Here is a 25,048-nt window from a genome sequence, read left to right on the forward strand (position 1 = left end):
TTTTTCTTTGAAGTGGATATTAAACACCTTTGCTGCCACTCGCAATTCCCCCTAGAAGCAACATCTCCAATTCAGTGATTTCATTTTGTGATGCAAATGAACCTTCCTCCTTGGACTTTCACCGGCTTCTGGTCTCCCAGTGGAGCCCGTGGGTGCAGGATTTTTTTTTAATTGAAGTATGTGGGCAAAGGGCCTTTAAGGACAATAGTCTTTTTGCAAACAGGGAGAGTCACCAAAGAGTAAAGGCTCACCCCATCCAGGTAGCTCTGCCTCAACCAAGGTTTGCTTTGAGTTCTTTGATGGTTAGTATGAAACAAAGAAGTGATGTGTTTGGGAATAACCAAGGAAGAGCCATTTGCCAATTGAATTACATACACATCACTGAACAGCATCGGAGAGGCAAACCATCCACTTGGGAGTTTGGGTCTGGCTCCCATTTCTCCATAGGAGGAGGCTATTAATAACTATACAGTCAGGGCAGAGGCCAGGTCTGTGAGAGTTGGTCCAGCACCTGGGAACACTGTCCTTTCTGTCTTCCCGGGCAGTGCCAGGAGCATCCTTCCCTGAGCCCACAGGGCAGCCCTCACCGGTCTCCCTAGAGCTACGCTGTGGTCCTGCTGCAGAGCTAAGAAGCCCCAGTTCCCCCCACCGCCCCCCCCCAGCCTCCGTTCCTTGCACCTGCCTGGTTCTGCATCCTTAGCCTTGCGTTTTGACAGCCTGTACTTTTCAGTTAAGCGTCTACCCCATGTCCTGTCCTTTTTTTCTGCGTTTCCTTCATTTCTCTGGCTTCCTGGCTTTCTCCACTCCTGCCCAGCTCTCTGCATTCACTCTTGGAGACAGGGCAAGTCCTCCCTCGGAAACCCGATCACTTAGGTGTGGAGGAATTGGGCTTCCTTGCAGGATGTCCCCTAAAGGACCATTCCTCAGGAAAGAGCATGGCCGTCCCTATCGGGGTCTCCTGTTTTGTGATGCTGGGAGGATCGCTCAGCTTGCTTCACAGCAATACACTTTAATTCCCTGGAATCGAATGGAATTCTCCCCAGTTTTTTAATTGACCACCGAGATGGTATACAGGCAATACAACTACACAAATGTTGTTGAATCCCATGAGTGCTCCCTGATCAGTACCCTCTGAACGATTTAAGGTAATCAATTTAAGATAATCAAAAGTATGCAGTACGATGGTCAGGCATTAATCTACTGCGATAGCGCTGATTCCAGTTTTATAGAGTTGTGCCATTTTGTCACTAACGTAATGACAAGTAATATGTCCATCTAAAGGCCTAATGATTAATCGTGCTCACCGTTATTCGGTAACTAGCCCTCACCGAGGGTTTACCAAGGTGAGCCCAAAATCAGCCAAAATGATTAAGTGGATCATTCTAAGGCCCCCGGTCTTCTGGGATATTAAGAAATTTCACAACTGTGGCGTTTGTGATGTGTTTCTGTCCACCCTTCCAGAAATGCAACTATCCTATAGACAGACCACGTTTTTATTGGACAAAAGGTTCTCAAGTTTCAGACGAACTCCTAGCCTCCGAGTTATTTTCTGAATATGTTTAAAATATGAACACAGGAGTTCCCGTTGTGGCGCAGTGGTTAAGGAATCTGACTAGGAACCATGAGGGTGCGGGTTCGAGCCCTGGCCTTGTTCAGTGGGTTGAGGATCTGGCGTTGCCATGAGCTGCGGTGTAGGTCACAGACACGGCTCAGATCCCGCGTTGCTGTGGCTGCGGTGTAGGCCGGCGGCTAGAGCTCCGATTAGACCCCAAGCCTGGGAATCTCCATATGCCACAGGTGTGACCCTAAAAAAGACAATCAATAAATAAGTAAATACAAACACAGACACTTTACAGCTCATTTCCTTTACTATTTGTCCTCCCGGCCCCATGACCATCTTTTTTGAAAGGACAGCAGTGTACTTGCTTTTTCAAGAAATGACTATGCTAAAGATTGCTCTTGGGAGTTCCCTAGTGGCTCAGTGGGTTAAGGATCTGGTGTTGTCATTTCTGTGGCCCAGGTTCTATTGCTGGCCCAGGAACATCCACGTGGCCATGGGCATGGCCAGTAAATAAATAAATAAATATTGCTTTAGCCATCTTAGAAACCTTAATGAAAAGATAACACATGTCCTGGACAAGAGCTAGGGTGCCACTCTCTGTACTGAAATTGAGTTTGTGATAGAAATGCTAGCCAACCCCAGGGCCTCTTTTGAAAAGGAAAGGTCTCCTTTATTTTGTTGAAGCTTAAAGGGCTGCACAGTATGGTCAGGGGTCCCAGATGTAGCCTGGATGCCTCTTCCAGGCTCTTCCTGCCTTCTGTCCCATCAAGCCAGAGCTATGAAGAGCAAAGTCCATGTCTCTGAGCGGGATCTGGGCCCCCGAGAACGTGGAGGGTAGCTTCCCCGAGAATTGGAGAGCTGGGAGGTGACCTGAGGCGTGGAGGTCGCGCAGTAGGGCCCCTATTTTAGTTGAAGTGGCACAAAGCCCTGAAAGCACTTTCCTGGCCTGAGTCACGGTCACAGAGGCAGCAGCTCCCCCAACCCTCTTCACACAGCCTCCCCCACGTCTCTCTGCCAGATCGCCCCTCTCTCATAAGGACCCCAGTCGCTGGATTTGCAGCCCATCATATGGATCCTGAGATCTTTACATTAATGGCATCGCAGAGACCCTGCTTCCAGAGAAGTCACAGGCACAGAGACCAGGGTTAGGACCCGAACGATCTTTGGGGGGCCACGAATCAGTCCATTATAGCTGGTTTGGGATAGAAACACCCGTCTTCCTTTGAGAGAATCCACATGAGTTTCTGGGGGTCCTTGCTCATCAAGGAGAGGCTTCTGCCACAGACTGCCTTGGCTGGGGAGGTGAGAGGTAAAGATTTGGCAAAATGTCACTTTCAGTCCAATGTAGCTGGTCCCAAAGTGCTCTGGTTCCTTTAGTAGGAAACTTGGGGAATGCTTGCACTTGCACGCAAGGCAGTAGCAGTCGTGGGAAAAGCTGAGCAACTCCCAGTAGGGTTGAACTCCCAGTATGGTTTATGGAAACCTCTCAACTTACACGAAATGGGCTTGCTGCCTGCCTTTCCTGGTTCTTTGGCTTCATCTCTCGTTTTCTTTTGTCTGATCTTCAGCATATACCTGTGTCTTCTCAATGCCATCACCATAGACTGCTTCTGACATTTTAGTTTCAGCCACACCACTGGTTTATTCCCCCCTCCCCAAAATCCTAATAAATAATCTGTCGTCCAAGTGAGAGGCCTTTTCTAGTAAGTGCATAGCATGATTTCCATAAATACAGAATGTGGAAAATGTGCAGTAATGTAAAAATTGAACAGGAGAAAACTTTTAAACTATCTCTTTTGTAATCTATTAAAAAAAAAAAAGTCTTACTCTATAAGCTAAAAATAAATGTCTCCCCAGAGGAGAAGTAACTTCTGAGTACATCATACATAGTTTGGATCACACCTGATCAATGGATGATCATTGTTCTTTCAGGACTCAAAATGCGAATTTTTTTTTTAATTGCCATCTGTGCATGAGAGGCCATTTATGTGTTTGGTTTTGTTTTGGCTGTCATTGGTACAGCTAATCCAACCAGTAAAGCAAACTCCCTCCATATAGGTCTTCTTTGCGTTTATTTGTCAATAACTCGCTATTTGTGCTGAAATACACCCTCTCAGGCCCTTCTGTTATAGGAAGATTCATTCAAAGCTAGTTCCTTATATTAAACTATATGTATTGTAGCAGGCACAAAATGATACCAAACCAAAGAGACCCTGCAACAGTAAATGGGCCTCTGTGTTTCCACAATGTGAATAACAGCTGATTTTTTAAAAACATTGAATTTTAATACATTATAAAGCATAAACACATGTGAATTTGCTAGCAGACATCATCATAATTAAATGATATCGAAGTGAACTTTTGTCTAAATATAATGTCATTTTCACAGTACAATGCAATCCCAAATGAAAAAACACATACTTTTCAGTGAGTACTTAATTATATAATTTGTGGTAGAGGAAAACTGATTTTCAGATATTAAAAGCAAGCTGCCACAAATGAACACTGTTATGTTTTAAATGCAAATCATGACACAATGCATTCTCTTTACTAATGTATTTTCCATTTTTCATTTATTCATTATTTATAGTCTCTCACAGCTCTTTTCAAAAAATAATTCAAGCCAAGATTTATTAACATAACTGTGTAAGAAGCTTTCTTGTCATTTTTTTTTTTTTCTTTCAAGCCTCCAGTATAGCTCTTGTCTCTGTTCCTGAGGCTGGTTCCTTCCCAAATTTGCATTTTGCAAATCCATGTTAAAGAGTGAGTGAGGAGATCGCGTCGTGGCGCAGTGGTTAACGAATCCGACTAGGATTGCGGGTTCGGTCCCTGCCCTTGCTCAGTGGGTTAACGATCCGGCGTTGCCCTGAGCTGTGGTGTAGGTCGCAGACGCGGCTCGGATCCCGTGTTGCTGTGGCTCTGGCGTAGGCCGGTGGCTACAGCTCCGATCAGACCCCTAGCCTGGGAACCTCCATATGCCGCGGGAGCGGCCCAAGAAATAGCAACAACAACAACCACAAAAGACAAAAAAAAAAAAAAAGAGTGAATGAGAGACATTTGGGAGAAACAGAGGGCTTGGTAGGGAGGGTGACAAGTCTGTTTGGGGAGTTCTTTTTCAGGTTTTGTTTCATTCTTTTTATTTTCTCTTTAAAACCTCCACTCTCTGGCAGGACAAGATGCCTATTGTTTCTTTACCTCTGTGTCCTCTTGTAACAGAATGAATATTACTGTAGGTTAGACTTCTTATGGAAGAACAAGTTCAAAAAAGAGCGAGAAGAGATAGAAACCATGGAGAATTTGAACCGCGTGCTCCTGGAGAATGTGCTCCCTGCGCATGTGGCTGAGCACTTCCTGGCCCGGAGCCTGAAGAATGAGGTCAGAGAAGTGGAAGCGTGGGGAGAGGTGGGGCTGGTGGGGAGGGGCGGGGCTAGCGGAGATGGGTGTGGTTAATGGCGAGGGGAGGGGCTGGTGAAGAGGTGTGGCTAGTGGGGAGGGGTGGGGCTCGTGGAGAGGTGTGGCTGGTGGGGAGGGGCGGGGCTGGTAGGAAGAGGTGTGGCTGGTAAGGAGGGGCGGGGCTGGTGGAGAGGTGTGGCTAGTGGGGAGGGGCAGGGCTGGTGGAGAGGTGTGGCCGGTGGGGAGGGGCAGGGCTGGTAGGGAGAGGTGTGGCTGGTGTGGAAGGTGGGGCTGGTGGAGAGGAGTGTGGTTAATGGGGAGGGGCGGGGCTGGTGAAGAGAGGTGTGGCCGTGGGGAGGGGCGGGGCTGGTGGGGATAAAGGTGGGGCTATGTGACAGCGAAGGGTGCGGCCTGGAGGTCAGAGCTCCTTCCAGTGACCTGGAGGCCTGGATCACTTCCTACAGCTCTGTGTTTAAAATACTCACCACTGGCCTGAATGTGTCTGTATCCAAGAGAATACTGACTGCTCATATAGAGATCAACTAAGAATAATAAGTTAGAACCGCCTCTGAAGGGCTTAGCATGAAGTTAATTTGTTCTTCCTAGTTTTCTTCCCCAGTCTTGTAAAGTTCTGAGTGTGCAGTATGAGGCACTGGGGTTCCAAATATGTCACAAAAGTGGCCACCACCATCTGCCTGCTGTGGGAGGACACATCCTTACCAGCATGCCATCGGGGCCAAATCAAGAGGCAGAAATCACACCATGCATCCCACAGCTCCACTGTTTCACAGCTCATGACTTTCCTGAGAGCGTTTTAAGGGTCAAAGAATTTCAAAGGCACAAGGTAGATGGAATTTAGGAGTCAGCTACACAGGAGCAGATCAAAGACTTGAGTCCATCCATTTGAATGGATAGAAATGGGAGTTTCATGGAACAGCTAAAGAGACAGATATTTAACGAGAGTTGGAAAGATAAACATGTGGTTCCAATATTGAAATGGCTTATGAAATGAAATGTCATGAATGTTCTTTAATGTTACTAAATTATGAGAGGCAGCAGATGTCTCCACAGTGGGACTATGTTAATTTAAGACACAAGTATTTGAGCACCCACCGAGTGAAAGGCCTGTGTCTGGCACAGCGGAGTTTCAGTGATGTATGAAATGCAGTCCCTCTTCTTAGGAAATGTCCAGTGAGGATTGGGAGTGGATGAGGGATCCAGAAACTTATAGATGGGTGAACTTGGGTTTTTTGTTTGTTCATTTTCTGCCTTTTTTTTTTTTTTTTTTTTTAGGACCACACACTCACAGCATATAGAGGTTCACAGGCTAGGGGTCGAACTGGAGCTTCAGCTGCCAACCTGTACCAACAGCCACAGCAGCAAAGGGTTCAAGCTGCACCTGTGACCTACACCACAGCTCATGGCAATGCCAGATCCCCAACCCACGGAGCGAGGCCAGGGATCGAACCTTCATCCTCATGGAGACTAGTTGGATTCGTTTCTGGTAGCCACAACAGGAACTTCTGAAGTTGTTAACAGATAAGCTGAACCTTGATGATGCTAATATAGAGAGCAACAAAGTGAGAAGGCTTGGAACAGTATTTTTCTGTAGCATATTTAAAGTTGACGTAGAGAAGAAAGTGCCAGGTGGTAGGGGAGAGGCTGGATGTTATCACTCTGGTCTTTCTGGAAGTTTGCTGGGTGTGGGTGAGCCGGTCCCGGGGCAGGGAAGGGGTGGAGACAGCAGGTCTGGTTGACTCTGCACTGTTCACTTCTCTTGTTTCTGCTGCTGTTTTCTGCATCCGGTAGGTTATTCAACAGCTTATTTACTTGTTGGTCTCAAATAATGAAATCTTGACACCAATTAAGAAGGAACCATCCGTTTTCATTAGCAGTATAAGAACTTCTTTGTCTCTGTGTCCAGCTGTCAATTCAGTTTATAAATTCAGCAGGTACCTCGTGTTGCCCTGCCCTGTGGTCACTCAGCCTGGTGCTGGGCCTGGACACAGGGATGAACAGGACAAGGCAGCCTCATCCCCAGGAGGGGACAGGATCCTGTTGTCCCCAAAGGCTCTGGCTGTGTAAATGCAGACTCCAGAAAGGCCACAACTGTGAGCAAGTGACTTCTGAACTTGAAAAGAAAGTGCTAGAAACTTGCACTGGGAGGCTGGGGAGGGGGAGGGAAGGACCACTCCAGGCTGCAAGGGGTTGTGTGGCCAGATGCCAGGACATCGCCTCATTCAAGACTTTAAAAGGCCTGGAATCAGGAGTTTTCATTGCGGCTCCCCAGTAATAAACTCGACTCATATCCATGAGGACGCAGGTTCGATTCCTGGTCTCACTCAGTGGGTTAAGGATCCGGTGTTGCCATGAGCTGTGGTGTAGGTCGCACACGCAGCTTGGATCTGGCGTGGCTGTGCTGTAGGCTGGCAACTGCAGCTCCGATTAGACCCCTAGCCTGGGAACCTCCGTCTGCCACCGGTGTGGCCCTAAGAGCAAAAATAAAATCAAAAATAAAAAGTCCGGAATCAGCCCTATAGGTCTATGCCGACCTCTCCCCGGGCCAGTGGATTCTTGCCATGCTTTCCTGTTTGCCTGACTTAACTCTAAGCAGGCATCTGAACACGGCTGCCCCTTCGGAAATCATAAGGAAAGGCAGGTGGGATGGAGATGAAACCTGCAGATGGAAAGCGTGGGCTCGAATCTTCATCCTGGCATTTTCTATCACAGGAGGCTGGGCGGGCTATTTCCCTGGGCGGAGCCCCTCTCCGCGTGCGTCACAGCAGAGTCCCCTTTGCACTGTACTTGGGTGGCGTGTGGGACAGTACAGGCCAGGAGGAGCATCGCTCCAGCCAAGACGGGTGTGTGACCAATCAGGACCCAGAGTCCCACGTCCATGCAGCTGGGACGTACCTAGCAGGGAGGGCAGCACCAAAGCACTGGTGGACATATCCACTTACCGAGTGGTCCTACTATGTGCCGGGCCGGGGACCCGTACAATTCTCGGGTGATCCCAAGATGAGGGTGACATTTCCCTCCAAGTCTCCTCACTGCTGCTGCTGCTTTAATAATTAAGGTCACACGCAGTGTCGCCTACAGCCTTCACCCCCCAGTGCGCTCTGTGGGGAAGGCTGCAGAGTGGGGGCAGGGCTAGACAGTGGGCTTGAACCCTGGTCCAGGCACCCCTCACTGCGGGCAGTGTGGGGACTTTGGAGGGACAAAGTAAGAATCAGCACACGTTGATGAAACCAGCTCTGTACCTTGTGCCTCATTCATCCGATAAAGAAAGTGAATTCCTTGGGGGCCTCGCCCCTGGCTGCGCCATGCCTGTGTGTGCAGGTGAACGTGACTTAGGCACTAAAATAATTTCCCCCGGCAGATGATTGGCGCCCGGTCACCAAGCTCTCAGCTGTGGCTCTCGAAGACAGCTCGTTCCTTCATTCAGGAAACATGCCCCTGAGCCAGGCAGCCTGTGGCCCTGTAGGAACATTCACTGGAGCTCGGTTTTGGAGCTTCTCAAACTCCTATTGCCACAACCAGCTCTGGCTTCCCTACCCGCACATTAGCAGGCTCTGCTTTTCGCTCCGGAACACTTGATCCCCTGGCATCCCTTCAGCACTCGAGCTGCTGACCTGACATTGCACCAGAGGGAGGATGGCGCTCCCTGAATCCTAAATCGGGGGCAGCAGATCGGTGAGGCCGTCCTTGAAATGATCTCTTCATTCTGCACCCTGTGGGCTGCCGAAGGCTCTGTGTTTCCTCGGATGACACAGAACGCCCCTGGCCTGTGATCTTCCAGATTTTGCTTCCAGCCTTTGTCGGTCACGTTAAGTACTCTGGGCGAAGGGGAGCTACTCAAACAGCCACTGAGACTGTCAGGGATTCAGAAATTATGGGGAGCCCATAGCACAGCCTGGGGAATCAAGGGTTCCCGAGCAAACACCAGAGCCCCCTAATCTGTGGGTAGGGAACCCGTCACGACAGCTGTCTGTCAGTCCAGCAGGGCAGCAATGCCCTGGGTGGCTGAAGCTCAAGCAGGTAATGAAGAGGATTCTGTTGCCGGGACCCTCGCAGGGGAAGCCTGAATGCAGAAGGGAGCCCGCCATGAAGCAGCAGAGCACAGCCAACACTGGGGACAAGAGAGGTTCTTGCACCCAAGAGCTGGGCATCCCCACATGAAGGGATGTCTGAGGCGTCAACTAAGTGCGCCCAGCTTTCCTCACCTGCCAGGCCCTGCATAGGCTCTGGGAGCAAAGCTTTTGTCCCAGGTCTGGCACTTCTTAGCTATGGCATCTCAGGCTCCATCCCTGCAGAGGCTATACCTAATTTTTTTTTTCTTTTTGGCTTGTAAAACTTTATTTCAACATAATTATGCTTACAGAAATAAACGTATATGGGGTAATAGGATGCAATTTAAGTTTAACTTATTTTACACATTTGGACCCAAAACCAGATACGTGATTCGCTTTAAAAAAAAAAAAGTGTTTGCAATTTTTAAAGCAATAATTCAGAGCTCCCGCTGTGGCCCAGTGGGTTAAGAATCCGACTGCAGTGGCTTGGGTACCTGAGGAGGTGGGGGTTTGATCCTCAGCCTGACACAGGGGGTTAAAGGATCCAGTGTTGCCACAGCTGCTGCGTAGGTTGCAGCTGCAGCTCGGATTCAATCCCTGGCCCAGGAACCTCTATATGCTGTGGGTGCGGCCATAAAAAAATTTTAAATAATCTTTTAATTGTAGAAAAGAAAAGCAAAGCAGTAAGTCATGCACAACTTTTAGAGCAGTGCCTGCAGTAAACACTCCATCTGAGTTGTCCTTTAAGCAAATATTCCACACTGAGTGGAGAATCGCTGCCCCCTGGATTTTCTCAGTCAAGGAGGGCATCTTCCCACAGCTTTTCAGGGCCGGACCAGAAGGACGACAAAAGGCCCATTATCACTTTGCCCCATGTATGCGACGCATGCGGTAGCACCCAGCTCCTCCCCTGGGGTGGACTGAACACTCACAGTTTCTGAGTGCGGAGACCAGACCAGGGTTATTCTTAGAGCAGGTGGTAGATGGGGCTGTGGCTCTCAGTCCCACGGTAAAGATTAATGCTCCATGGTTTTCTGGAACATTCCTTGGGAAGGCAACACATGGCCCCAGCCAGGACCCACATTAACAAAGAGCCTTCGGTATGAGCTTTTAATTCTCCTACCTACTGCGTGCACACACAGAGGGAGCGCCTTTCCTTTCAGAAATAGGGTGTAAAAAATGATTTAATCACAATAATTCCCCAAAGATTTTGACTTGGGTTTCAAACTGTTCACGTTGTCTGTGTGCCACGCCTGTGGGCAGAGAGCAGGTGCTGTGTCCCAGGCCAAGTTTGCAGGCTCCCTCTGCTCCCTTTCGCAGGGCATTTTTCTCACTTAAAGCTTCCTCAGGCTTCTCCATCAGCTGCTGACCGTCCTGGCCAGGGCCCGGCCGCAGGCCATTCGGGATCAGGACCAGCTCTGTGCGCCCATTTGGAGCCCGCGCTTTCTGAAGCCTGCGCTCAAAACTGCTGTGTTCTGCGGGATCCCGTTGTGGCACAGGGGAAACGAATCCGACTAGTATCCATGAGGACGCAGGTTCAATCCCCTTGCTCAGTCAGTCGGGGATGCCACGGTGCTGTGAGCTGTGGTGTAGGTCGCAGAGGCGGCTCAGATCTTGCATGGCTGTGGCTGTGGTGTAGGCTGGGAGCTGTATCTCCTATTCGACCCCCCAGCCTGGGAACTCCCATTCATATGCTGCAGGTGTGGCCCTAAAAAGCAAAAAAAAAAAAAAAAAGACTGCAGGTTCTCGCAGGAAGCTGTCTGGGAGGCCCCTTGAGCAGATGTCCAAGCTCACTTTCACCACTCATTGTAGAGACAGCGTTTCGTCCCCCATCAACCGTTTGCCGAGTCCCCGGGAATCAGGACTGTGTGTGATTTTGAGCCAGACAGCCTCATCCCAGGAGAGAGAGCTGAGACTTGATCAAAAGAAGATACAGACTCTCAGATGTCACTACAGGTGGTGGGGGGTGAGGGTTCACCAGGCAGGCAAACTACCCCCTTCTCAGCGACCCCCCCACCCTTCTCGCACGGAGCCAGGTCGCTCAGCCTGTGCCTTGCAGAGTCAGGCTGGAACGTTCAGAGGTGGCTTTGCGCTTTGTAATGATCTGACTCCCCTGAATGAAATAGGCGATAGCCAACAACTGGGGACATGGGATGCTGAGCAGCTACCACACAGGCTGCCCTGGGGGTGGGGCGGGACGGGGGGGGGGCAGATGTGAAAGGTCAGAGCACCTCCTCCTTACAGGAGAGCGAACACGAGAAGGTGCTGGTCTCCGGGTTTGGAACCCCAAGCACCGGTGGCAGTTCTGGCTGTCTTCTGGGGCACGCCTACGTGTAAGAGCACTGATCACACTTTGTCTTCCTGGTCTCTCATTTGCTGTCCCTCCCCAACTAGACCCCAAGTGCCTCAGGACAGGCCTGGCGTTGTCCGTCCTTGTGTCCCCAGTGAAGCCTGGCACACAGCAGGCCCTCACGAGGGCGTATGTGTTGTGTGTCTGTGTCACAGGCGCTAAGGTGAATGTCAGCCCATCACACCAAGAGACAGGGGGCGCTAAACGTGGACAGAATTTACAGATGCAAGAGCCTCACAGCTCTCGACCCTTCATTTGCAAGGATACGAGGGCCAGGAAGGTTGGGTTTGGAAAAGGGATTTGGGGCAGAATGTAGTGAGACGTGAGCCTCCTCCTAAAGGGACCATGGGAAATTCTCCCTTCGCCTCTTGCCTCTCAAATGGACCAGGACCACTTGGGCTGTGTACCCGACGAGTGGGTCCCTGAGGGGCCTGGGGAAGCAGCTCCATGTAGGGGACACAGATGACAGGTGGGTTTCTGACAGGTGGTAAATGCAGAGGGCGGGGCTGATTGAAGTGTCTGGGCCAAGAGAGGTGGGGGCCACAGCTGGGAATGGAACCAGACTAGGAGGATTTGGGAGGGAAAATGTGCCAAATGTTTCCAGAGCTCAGGGATTCCTTTGGTGGCTGTGTGCTGGACAAGGGTCACTCATGCTAGACCTTGAATTCCAAAATCCCTTCCAAGGCTCCCCACCTACCTCCCCCCATCCCAGATGCTCCAGAAATAGTAGATAATTTCCAGTCATCCACCAATCAGTTTGTTTTCCTCTCTGGCACCAAGCCAACCCAAAGACCTGAGGGAACCACTCATGAGCTTAGGGTATGGTTCTAAGCCCTGTAAGTCTCATTGGCTGTAGTGATTATGTAAAGCTTCCCATGTGTGAAGTTGTCCTGATTCTCGAGGGTAGCCCTGTGGAGGTCCTGCATCATGGACCAAGGAGTCAGAGACCCCTGATCACTCCTGGTGTTTCCCCAAAGCTCCAAGTGAACCATCTGCCAAAGAGGATGGGTGAGCAGTTTGCAGTCCAAGCCCCCAGCTGCACTCATAGCCTGTAGAGTGCCAGGCCAGGACTCCAGAGATTAGTCCTCGTCCCTAAGCCAGCAGGAGCCATGATGTGTCACCCAACTGCCTTTGAGAGCCATTTCCTCATTTGTCCTGAGGTTCTTAAGGCTGCACAGAAGGATAACCCATGGGGCTTTGCAAAATGATGCACATGCTTGAGCCCACCCCCAGGGCAAGATCAGTCGGTCAGTGGGGAGACCCAGGTGTCACCTTACTGAAAGCTCCTTTGGTGACCCTCCCAGGCATTCCTGTTTGAAGACCATGGAATGAGATGACACATCAGACCCCTTCCAGCTCCAACAGTCTAGGTGTTCCAGGGCAAGAGGTCAGAGGACACTGTGAGAGTGTCAATCTGAAGATGTTTTATTGGACGGCAAACCACTACAGTTAAAATCAACCCTCATGTCCAAACTGTCAGTCAGTTCGCTCTTGCAGTTCTCTACCTCCCATCCCCAGACACCCTTCAAGACCCCAGGGGGAAGGAGAAAGGCAAAGTGACATGACCTACAAGGGAATCAAAGTGCCATGCTGCCCCAGATCCAGGCAGAATGGTCTGTGGCCATCCAGGAAATGCAGGGTAAAGTATAAAGTGCAGCATTTATCAGCGTGAACTCTGCATCAGACTTGCTAACTGGGACCTTGGGCAAGTTCTGTAACTGCTCTGTGCCTAAGTTTCCTCATCTGGACATTAAGAATAAAAGCACCAGCCTCACTGAATTGTAGTGGAGGCAAGTTACTGCTGGTAGAGTGTTCAGAGGGGTGTGTGCCGAGTCAGTCTGCGCTGGTGATTATCGTGTGTATTCTTGTCATCGTGGTCATCATCGTTCTGCAGAGGGCCACTCTGGCTGATGTCAGCAGACAGTGGGGAAATGCAGGGTACAGAAAATATATCCCCACCTTGTTAGAGGTACCCATTTTCTTGAAGAACAGGGAAGTCAGAGGAGTTTATATTACTTGGATGAAACTGGCACTTTTAACTAGAACAGGCCTTGAGGAGCTTTTCTCACTCCTGTTACCCCGACACCCTGGCTTAGTCAGTGTTCCTGGAACCTAAGATTAACAGCCACACATGCCACAGGTTATCTTCCCAGGAGATGAATATTCACAAACACAGCTTTTCAGAGAGAGGAAGTACAGGTCTGCACACAGAGCTAGCTCAACCCTGTTGAGAGCAGAGTAGAAAAGGAAAACCTTGATTCTATTGTTCGTGCATTTATGCAGATTGTGAGGTGGTGGCAGAAAACATTGCAGTAGGGTGGCTGGCCCTGAGAACAGGAAGATGACACCAGACCAGCTTCCCCAGGAAGTGGTTATGACCTGCCATGGGTCGCCATGGCCCCAGTGTGTGTGTTATGAGACCTCAGCGGAGGAGGAATGATTTTTCTGAGGAGCCCCCAAACCCTGGAGTTATGGTGCTGTTGAAGTGCTCGCTCCCTGCCAGGGGATCACCCAGGTGCCCCAGAGGGCAGAGAACACTGGGGACATTCATGCAGGGTGACTCCCTTACTCTGCCAGGCACACAGGAAGCGCCAGTCGCCAGCATTCTTCCTTCCACTCAGAGGTTGCCATCTTGGTTAACAGGTCTCTCCTCATGGTTCCTGGTGGAGGGAGTGTTTCCTATGATACATGGCACCCACCTTGGCACCTGGCCATTCTGCCCATGTCAGCCCATCCAAGGGCCCTGATGAGCCAGCACCAGTGGGCGAGCAGATCCTCAGGCCCAGAGCCAGCCCCCATGCCCACGTAACAACTCTGCCTTTCCAAAATCTCCACTGAACTTGAAGTTTCACTGTGTGTTGGGAAAATTATGGAACCACCTTGAAATTGTATTTATAAGACACTGTAATTTTATTTGTGTCTATGGGTGAAGAATTATATGCCTCTTTTTTGTTTAACAAAAGGAGGAGTTCCCTGGTAGCTCACCAGGTTAAGGATCCAGCATTGTCACTGCTATGGCTCAGGTCACTGCTGTGGCATAAGTTCGATCCACATGCCACTGGTTGGGGGAAAGAAAGGATATCCAAACAGTCATTGTTGGTGTCTACTACAATATGAATAAGTAGTCTCAGGATTCTCACTGTTCTTTCTGGTGTAATTAAGAAGTAACTTGAGGGAGTTCCCTTTGTGGTACAGCGGAAATGAATCTGACTAGTATCCATTAGGATGCAGGTTCAATCCCTGGCCTTGCTCAGTGGGCTAGGGATCTGGCATTGCCATGAGCTGTGGTGTAGGTTGCAGGGGCAGATGCGCGCTGGGTGATTTGTGGACCAATCCTAACATAAAGAAACTCTTCCATTAGGAGCATGATTTGTTTACAAAGTTTCTGAGTGCTCAGCTCTTCCTTTTCTCCCGGGCAGGAGTTATACCACCAGTCCTATGAGTGCGTCTGCGTCATGTTTGCCTCCATTCCGGATTTCAAAGAGTTCTATACAGAATCAGACGTGAACAAGGAGGGCCTGGAATGCCTTCGACTCCTGAATGAGATCATTGCCGACTTTGACGATGTAGGTATTAAGAGTTACCCTTGGCAGGCAGGGGCAGTCCCTGTCCCACACTTTGGCATTCCCGTGGGCTGGCACTTTTGGAGTCCAGTATCATGGCGTATCTTAAAACCTGTCTTTTTGGGAGTTCCCACTGTGGCTCAGTGGTCACAAACCTGACTAGTATCCAGGAGGATGCAGGTTCAATCCCTGGCCTCTCCCAGTGGGTTAAGGATCTGGCGTTACCTTGAGCTGTGGTGTAGGTCATAGATTCAGCTCAGATCTAGCATTGCTATTGCTCTGGCTGTGGTATAGGCCAGCAGCTGCAGCTCGCATTTGACCCCTCGTGTGGGAACTTCCATAGGTGCGGCCCTAAACTAAATAAATAAATAAACTGTCCTTTTGCATCATTTCTGGTGGTTGGCATTAAAGCTTTTTGCTCTCTTTAGGTCACTAATTTGGGTGAGACGAACACGTATTTTTAAAGCTAACATGATTGCTAGGAACAACTACCAACATCTGTTCAGTAAAAGATCCACTGTGCCCACTAGATATCTTCTGGATTTTTCTGGATTTTTTTCCTGGTATTTTCTGGATTCTTTTTTTTTCCTTGAAAGCCTTGAACTCCAAGGAAAATACTTCCCTATCTCTTTATATATTAAAAAAGATAATGAATGTATTTATCATAGCAGATTATTGGCATGTCTGGGCAAACGCAAAGGTCTCTGTCAGATATTACCTTGAAATATGCATGCATGCCATGCTTTATTATTGAAAAAGCCATGTAAACATGGTATCGTATATTTTAGAAGGGACAAAGTATATGTTTTAGATTTTGAAATAGGTGTCATTTTTTCAATTTTCTGCCTCCAAAGGAAACAGGGTGCTTTGTTTTCTGGCAAAAACAAACAGGCCTCAGGTTTTAAAGATACGGCTACTACACAGTTCTTCACCATATCATGCAAATATAGGAAAATTGACATCGGTGAACGTAGGTTCATCGTGATTCATTTGAACTTTGAAATACAGTGATGAAATTATGTCATAAACCTTCAGAATTTCTTGTGGGACCTGTGTGTCTCTCCGCTACCACCACTGTCACCACGAGGTTGACTCAGGGCTCATGGTCAAGTTATGACAGTTAGAGGTGTCCACTGTGGTAGTGGGCTCATAGTGGAAAATGGTGGCACATTTGCTCCAGCTGCTCCTGGTAAAATGAATGTTCTCCAGTACTAGCAGGTGAATGACAGTGTTCTTTCGGGTCGAATTGGCTCGTGGAGATATGATAACGGGACTTGCTCACCTATCTGAGATTCTCTGACATGTGAAGAAGTTTCCTCTGAAAACACAAGTACCATCCAAGGGTCCAAAAGATGTCCCCAGTCTTATTCATGCCATGGTCCTGCTGAGCAGATATGGAACCTTCTAGAATTTCCTTCACGTGCTCTCATCATCCACTCTCTCTCTTTCCTACACCTTCTCATGTATACCTTTCCTCCATCCCACCTCCAGGCCTAACTTAGTGGATGCGGGAGCCAGTAGAAAGCTTCTTCCTGGTGCCAGAAACTGGGACGAAGAACATTAGGGCCAGGGCGAATGGGAGGAGCCTTCGAGATCTTTATTCTCTCCACTTTGAGTTTTCAGAGGGCAAAAGCTAATCCCCGGCCCTACTGTTGGTCGTCAAGCACCCTGACTTTGCAGGAAGGACCTCACTCAGAAAAGCCTAAATACATGCTTTTGTGGGAAAATGTATTTGAGGCCATTATCACTCGCCTCATAACTTATCCCCTTTCCTTCACTAGCACATTTTGAAAGGGTATTAGTTCATGTTAATTGGAAGCAAATAGTCATACTGCATTTCGTTCTGAGGACAGGCTCTCTGTGAAATGCATGCCGTGTTCTTTCCTCCATGGAGGCCAAGGTCGAAGGGTGAATAAGCAGTGTCCATTGAGAGTGTGTCTAGAAAGGGCTTGGCCTGAATCGGCACCTGATGGAGTAACTGTCTGCCTGTCGTTGCTTCCCAGCTGCTGTCCAAGCCGAAGTTCAGCGGAGTTGAAAAGATCAAGACCATTGGCAGCACGTACATGGCAGCGACGGGTCTGAGCGCCGTGCCCAGCCAGGAGCATGCCCAGGTACACGCACGCCAGCCCCCCCGCCCCCCCCCCCCCACACACACACACACGGTCCTTGGCCCCGCCTCCAGGTCACCCTGGAGCCAAAACTCTCACGCAGTGACCCATACACTGTATTGTAAGCACAACTGGAATCTCAGTGATTAAGGACTCATGAGAAAGACAAGAATTCTGGAGGCTTCTGAGGGTCTGTTCACAAAACGCCTTTCTCTGGCAGATGAGGTAGGAAAAAGGCAACAATCTGGTGGCTGCTCGATACCAGATAAATATACAAGAAAGTCGATTAGAGCTGTTTATTTATAGGTGACTCCTTACAGGAGGGGTCCCGGTCTTTTGATTTTAAACCCTGTGGTCAAAAACCAAGCCAACCACCTAGAAGTTTTGGTTGAAAACGTGATTTGGTCAAAATGGAGTATCTTTAATCAATGGAGTATGTTTTTGAGGGACATGTTCTGGCGTGTGCGTGTGTGTGTGCATGTGTGGACATGCTTTGTAAACGTGTGGGTCAGCAGGACCTCTTTCCCCTCAGGATTCAGGGCTCCTGAGGTGGTTGGTGGGTGGGTGGAACAGGACTGACCAGCGCACAGCTTTGCCGAAGAGAGAGGAAGCGCTCAGGCCCCCATGTGCGCGGCTCCCCATCCCCCATACCCACCTCCCACAGGGCAGGTGAGCGAGGGACAGAGCGGCATCCAGCGGCATCCGTGTCCTCAAACGGGACTCAGCCTCCCGGAGCCGCAGGAAAGGTCCTCTTCCCTCCCAACATTCCTGGACTGAGACGGGAAGGCGAAACATCTGTCTCAAGATTGAAGTAGCATTTTCCCAAACGAATGGGGCTAATGCCTGTTCCCTGTGCGCTTTGGCAGGGGTATTTTGCTTCCAGATTATTGTTTTTTACTGGGTATGAATTATTTCGGTAATAAGGAAACAGAAAAGAAACAATCGATAAAAAGAAACCTGAGAAGAATCTTAAGTTCTGAGCAATACTTTCCCAGGCCGCTTGATGCCTCATGCAAAAGGAAACCCTTGTTTACGTGGTGCTGTGTATCTTTAAGCTTGGCTTTTTATTGCCAGAACTATTGAAAAACCATTGGAAAAATGAACAATAAAGGTATGAGCATGTATATTATTTTAATTTTCAATATCTTATTTATACCCTAAATAGGAACAATTATACGTTTACTTCCTTGGCCTTAATGGGAAAAACTTACACTTTTTCAAAACCTTTATTGTTCTGGCAAAAACTAAGTTAAAAGGATAAACAAAAAATTATGTAAACCCAGGGATGGACATTTTTCCAGTTGCCTCAGATTCTAAGATGCCCAGCCCAGCACTGTCTGAACCTGTCTGGTTACTGAGCTCAGCTGCCATAAAGAAATTACTGCAGGCTGGGCAGCCTGAGCAACAGACATATTTGCTCACAGCTCCAGAGGCTGCAAGTCTCAGATCAAGGTCCTTTGGGACGTGGTTCCTGGCGAGGGCTCTCTTCCTGGCTTGTCGCAGGCTGCCCTTTTGCTGTGTCCTCACATAGCAGAATAGAGAGAGATCCGGTGGGTAGGGGTCTAAGTTAGGAATTTGAGGGGACACAATTCAGTTCACTGCCCTGTCTTTATTAAAATGTCAGTATTTTAGTTCATTCTGGGTTGTCCGGCATTCATTTCGATTTTCTAAACATGCAGAAGGCGATACCTGGCATGATTGCTGAGCTTTTCGCTGCCCCCTTAAGTTTTGCACCTGAGGTGAGTGCCTCACTCTCCTCACCCTAACCTCCGCCCTGCTTCTGAGGCCTCTCCAGCTGATCTCCTATTGTGGGCCACTTAGGGCACTTAACCCACTCATACCCGCTCCACACCTTAGCTCCTGTCAACTACTTGGCAGGGATCCTGAGGCACCTGCAGACCCATTCAGCACTGCATCTGTCGTGCTCCCATACTTCCACATCCCTCCCACATCCCTCCATCATCCCTCCCACATCCCTCCATCATCCCTTCGCACCCCTCTGTCATCCCTCCCACATACCCTCCACATGCCTCCATCATTCCTTCCACATCCCTCCATCATCCCTCCATCATCCCTCCATCATCCTTCCATCACCCCTCCGCCATCATCCTGCCATCATCCTTCCCACATTTCTCCATCATCCCTCCGCACCCCTCTGTCATCCCTCCCACATACTCTCCACATCCCTCCATCATCTTTCCCATGTCCTTCCATCATCCCTCCATCATCCCTTCCACATCCTTCCATCATCCCTCCATCATCCCTCCATCATCCCTTCCACATCCTTCCATCATCCCTCCATCACCCCTCCTCCCTCATCCTGCCATCATCCTTCCCACATTTCTCCATCATCCCTCCGCATCCCTCTGTCATCCCTCCCACATACCCTCCACATGCCTCCATCATCCCTCCATCATCCCTCCATCATCCCTCCATCACCCCTCCTCCCTCATCCTGCCATCATCCTTCCCACATTTCTCCATCATCCCTCCGCACCCCTCTGTCATCCCTATGGCCTGTCCACCTAGTCCTGACACTGCCTCCACCAGACCCTGATCCGTGTCTTCAGCACATGTCCCCAGGTCTGTCCTCTCCCACAGGCACGCTGGATGGTTGGTCCCTATCCACTGCCTTTATTTTCACCCTCTCCTTTGGTAACCCTCACCCATGCTGATGTCAGAGATTTCATTCCTGAAGATCAGGAAGGACTTCCAAATTCCAGCATCCAGGTGGGATTGCATTTCCCAGGCTTTCACTCTCATGGCTTGTCGGGGCCTCTGTTACAGCCATCACCTTCTCCAGGAAGTCGCCTCCTCCTTCAGCTTCCAGGCCCTTCACTTTAAGAAATGCTACCTGCAGCCCCCCACTGTGGACATTTCCACGTTCTTTCCTCAAACCCTCCTCTCATCGGGGGTCTTGTCTAAGATTTGACCCACCCACGCGGGTATCTGACCCCCGCCAAAACCGCCATCCACCTTCCTGACCATCGGGCGAAGCTTGGCTCTCACACCCCCGGGTTCCGTAGACACCCAGCTTTCTGACACCACCCTCACCTGCTTGCCCTCCCTGCTCCCAGAACAGCGCGCCCCCTCCCCCCGCCTTGACCCACCCGCTTTCTCTCCCGCGAGTTTCCTCACCAGCCCTGGTGCATGTGCTGTGCTTCTGTGCACATCAACACCAAGTTCTGCTCGGACACCCTCCAGGAGGGCTGCACCCCCCACCTGCATCAAAGCTGCCTGTGGCGGCTGCTAGGTGGTCTCCAGGCACCCAAGGGGAGGACTGTAAATTCCCATTTCTGCAGTTTTCCCAAGTGATTCTGATTGGTACAGAAGACCCCTTGGTTTTAGACCTCACCCATCTGCAGTGCCAAGGCTCCCACTTTCATAGGAGCCTCTTCTACCACCCCCTGACCTGAGGAGCCTGGCCTCACTGGACCGCCCATGTCTAGATCTTATTTCTCTTCCTCCCGTGCACTGCGTATCATTTTCTGCCTTCATATGGACATGTGTTTCTTACTCAACATCCAGACTATCGCAGGTGCCAGGTCTTATGCGGCGTTCCCCAAAATGCCCGGCAGGGGGCGCTGTGCAGAGATTACATGTGTCTGTTCTAGGAATGTTTTTGCACACCAGCTCCTCCCAGGGCAGACCCACTCCTTTTTATCCTCCTGACATTTTGAACACTTAGTTAATGCCTCCGAGTCTTTACTTCGAGCAAGTCTAGGCATTCCCTTGTGGCACATGGTAGGTTAAGGATCCAGCATTGTCACTGCAGCAGTGGTGCAGCTTCGATCCCTGGCTGAGGATCTTCCACAAGCATGGGGGTGTGGCCAAAAAACCCCTAGGAGACACCCTACCCTCGGCCCATTTAACAGATGGAGAAACTGAGGCACAGCAGTTGAAGTAACTTACTCAGGGTCAGAGAATAAGCAGCGATGGAGCTGGGCTGCAGACCTGGGCACTCGGACTGCAGGGCTCAGCTCCACGGGTCCCGAATCCTCGTACTGCTTCCCCTCCTCTTCACCAGCCCCCCACCACGTTGGCATCGGCACCCACCCGTTGGTATGCACACCCTTCACCCATTGCTGCTTCCAGCTTTACCTTAAGAAGCCCTCCTTCCACAGGTGTCCCATCCCTGCTGCTCGCATCACCTGTACCTGCACCTGCACCTGCACCTGCTGGGCTGCAAAACCTGCCCGCCGCGCTACCCTGGAGCTGCATGCTGACCCCTGCCAGCCGCCACTGTTAATAAATATTTCCCTTCACGGCGGAGTGGAAAGGGCACAGCTTTCAAGTGCGACAGCTCATTTTTTTTTACTAGATATAGGCTATTTTTATTTAAAACAGTTAATTAGGGTCCTGGTAGGATCATCCTAGAAATATTTTGAAATGGCGTGAAAATCTCCTGAAAGGAGAGTTCATTACATTTACTTTTTTTCTCTTTTTTCGCCACACCTGTGGCATGTGGAAGTTCCCAGGCAGTGATCGAACCCAAGCCAGAGCAGTGACCCAAGCCACTGTAGTGACAACCCCGGACCCTTAACCTGTGGCACCCCTCATTTAATTGAGGGGGGCATGATATGCTTGATAAGTATTAATGTGGATATTATTTTTATAAGAAATGAATATCTCTTTTGCCTCTTGTAGCCTACCTCTAATCCTGCTTGTTTCTCTTGTTATCAACAAAAAAGTTCTCCTTACTGTTAAAAACAAAAAATTTCCTATTTATTCTTTAGCCAAGTATTTCGTTTGGCCACAAAACACATCTGATTAGAATAATATATTGGGTTTCTCAAGGATTCATGTGTTTTTCTTAAACCCCCAAAGAGGCAAAACTATCTGGGTAAAAGCCTTTTGAAATCCAGCTTTTGTTTGTAATTACCTCCACATTTTCTTCTCATGGCAGGCGCAGCGTTCGTACCCGCTGAGAAAATATATCATAGGAGTCGCTCCGCACCCAGCCAGAGCCAGGCTTTATGCCTGCCTTTGTTTTGCCTTTATTTTGTGTTATTTTAAGTGAAACAATACATTCTAGTTTTAAGCTTCAAGACAACATGACTAAATGCTTGGTTGTATTATGTGTAACAACTGATGGTTGTTTTTCAAAGAAGCAGGCATTTGTCAAAAAATGAAATACTACCTGGAGAACAGGTGGCATTCTAGCCCCTGTTCTAGGTGAGCACGCACCTGCGAAGGACCTGTTCCGTGATGGAAGGTCAGGGTTGTAGAAATGGGGAGGTTGCCCACCTTCATTCTGCCATCAGGACCTCACTCCCTGCCAAGCCCCACAGCCCCCGGCTTCTTTCTGGCCATGATCTTTAGGCTTCAAGCCGTGACAGCAGACTTGTGGTTACAAGCATTTTTTTTTTTCTTGACTCATATAGTTTTCATTTTTGTTTTTTTTTTTAAAAAGGACATCTACTTTAAAAAGAATCATTTCCAACGTCTCTTGAAAGTTGGTAGATTTTGTTGACTTAAAAAAAATACGCAACCTGAAAGGTGAGAATTAAGTGTTATTTGGGGGCAAAATTGGGACTTAAGCTCCGGGAGGCAGCATCTCAGATAGCCCTGAGAAGGAGCTAGGATATAGAGGTGGTTTTGCAACAAAGGGCAGGTAGCAGGAACAAAAGAGGCCTGGGCTCACTGAAATCATTCCTTTGACAATGTGCCTCCACTATCAGGGCCAGTATCCTGAGTTTTCACAGCCTGCGGGACTCACAGACCCTCACGCTTGAAGGTGACTGCATTCACGGATGCCTGTGGCATTCTTTTATCATTAACTACAGACCAGACTGAAATACCACCCAGGCAGGAAAAGGGGGAACATCCGGATATGACAAAGGTGAGGGGGAGGTGCATGCAGCACTCATGCATTTTACACAAGTTTGCCCCTGATCTCCTGAAGGTCACTACCAGTTACAAGGAGGAGACATCACCATGAAGGCTTTTAGTGCTTTTCTAGATATGAGGAGATGCAAGAATTGGGCTCATAAAATCTGATCCTAAAAATATCTATCCGAAGCCCTGTTCCTCCAGTTTTTCCAAAGCATAGAGTGCCTCCCTCCTGGTCTCCACCCAGAGCGCCTGTCGGGGGGACCGCGGGTTGGTAGCTGCAGTGGCTCATGTTTAATCCATGTAGAGGCTGAGGGCAAGTGCCAGCCTTCAGTTCACAATTTCCTGATTGTCATTCCTGGTGACAACCAGCTAGAGCAGAGAAGCAGTTGCTCCCTCTGGCCTTGGCACTTCCTCCCTAGTTTACCGCACTCCGCACCACTCCCTCCTGCCTCGGTCCCTCTGCTGCACTCTGGAGCCTCATCTGCTTGACCTCTGAGGGGACTCTGCCCATCCTATCATAGAGGAAGTCCATCCTGCGTGCCCGAATCCATGACTGGGGTTGTCTCCCGTCTTAGCTAATCATGTAAATTGGTTTTGATCCCTGTAAAAGAAATTCTACTGAGAACTTAGGTAAGTCAAAACCAAAGTACAGAGATGAAAATGTTCATTTAAATCCATGCAGTGATTATACTACTGCTGTGGTGAGCCCTACCTCGAGCTTGTAATCAAATAGAGTGATGCTCATTGCCAGGGATGCTTTGGAAGGAAATAACTTGTGGTACCAGAAAAATTGGGAAGGGAAGAGGCGGAGAAGCAGGAGGTAACAGGCAGCTTTTATTCCTAGCAAGGTATGAGTGCTGCTGCTTGTTAAAAAAAAAAAAAATCAAAGCAATTGTATTATTGCTCTCTTTTTAATTATTTTTATTTAGACGCTTATTTTAAGATATTGAAAAATGTTTTAAATGGGTTTTTGCTTTTATTTATTTATTATATAAAAACCTTGACTGCAGGCCAGGGGTTGGTTGTGGGTTGAAGGTGGTTTGCAAGCACGACCTCTCACTCTCTTGCTTGCTGAATTTGCCCCCAGAGGCATATGACTCTAGCTGGCATGAGCATTTCTCCATCATTTTGCTCCCTCCATCCTTCCAATCAGACCCCATCTCCAAGGGACCCAGCCATGAGATTCCTACACTTGCGCACTCAGTCTGTTAGCAAACCTGAGGTGACCGACGAGGCGATGAGCAGTGAACACCGCCTGTCCCAGGAGGGGGGCAGGTTAACAGCTCTGTCTCTGCCTGAGTTAGGCACTGCCTGGCTTGGATCTTTGGGGTTTTATGCAGTTAGTAGGTCATCCCCCAAACATATGCATCACCCACGGAAGCCAGTGCCAGCTTCTTGGTCCTGACTGCCCCTCTGTAATTAATTGCCCTTCAGAGTTTAGTCTGGAAAAAGTGAGAGACGCAAACAGCAGCTCCAGCACGAGGTGAGCATGGACAGTGTCCGGGACTGTGAGAGGTGTCTCAGCCAGGCTGCTATAAAAAATACTGTAGACTGGGTCACAAGCAGCATGTATTTCTCCCAGACCTGGAGGCTGGGGAATCTGAGCTCAAGGATGGCAGATCTGGGGCCTGGTGAGGGCCCCCTGCCTGGTTTGCAGAAGGCTGTCTTCTCTCCTTGTCTTCCTCATGTGGTGCAGATGGAGAGCAGAGAGAGATCTGAACCCAACTTTGTCTGACTCAGAGGGGCTGGCAATTATCTAGTGAACTCCCTACCTTCAGACAAGTAGTGGTCAGAGGATAAACGATGATCCTAAGAAAATAAAGAAAGAGATGAATGGGAGAAGCTTGTCCACAGGAGGTGGACTTGGGAGCTGAGGAAGTAGGATGGAGGGGCTATCCAGAGCTTAGGCATCCAGTGTAGGGATTGGAAATTGATGACACCATTAGCAAAAGTAAAAGAGACAAGACTAAGAGCTGTTTGCAGGAGATTAAGTAATAATAATGTTGGTGTCAGACTTGGAGTTTCCACTAAGACATCCAAATAGACTGCCAGTCATCCACATAGGGGGCGGCTAGTGCCAGAGCTGTTAATGAGCAATTGGTTATGGTTCTCCCTCAACTGAGTAGCTCTTAGACTCATCATCCAACTGTTTTAGCGACAAGACTACCA

At 49.2% G+C, this 25,048-nt stretch overlaps 1 protein-coding gene across 2 annotated transcripts in view; it reads left to right on the forward strand.

Moving 5' to 3' along the window:
* ADCY2 (adenylate cyclase 2) overlaps positions 1 to 25,048 on the forward strand; it is a 420,540-nt gene that overhangs the window by 382,859 nt on the left and 12,633 nt on the right. Inside the window, exons 20-22 of one of the 2 annotated variants that reach the window (XM_047768054.1) lie at positions 4,778 to 4,936; positions 14,794 to 14,940; positions 16,941 to 17,048. In XM_047768054.1, the coding sequence (XP_047624010.1) occupies positions 4,778 to 4,936; positions 14,794 to 14,940; positions 16,941 to 17,048 (414 nt within the window). The remainder of the gene's footprint in view (positions 1 to 4,777; positions 4,937 to 14,793; positions 14,941 to 16,940; positions 17,049 to 25,048) is intronic. The other variant, XM_047768133.1, reaches the window with a different exon arrangement.

The sequence above is a fragment of the Phacochoerus africanus genome, chromosome 1 (assembly GCF_016906955.1).
Source record: "Phacochoerus africanus isolate WHEZ1 chromosome 1, ROS_Pafr_v1, whole genome shotgun sequence".
Lineage (NCBI taxonomy): Eukaryota > Metazoa > Chordata > Mammalia > Artiodactyla > Suidae > Phacochoerus > Phacochoerus africanus.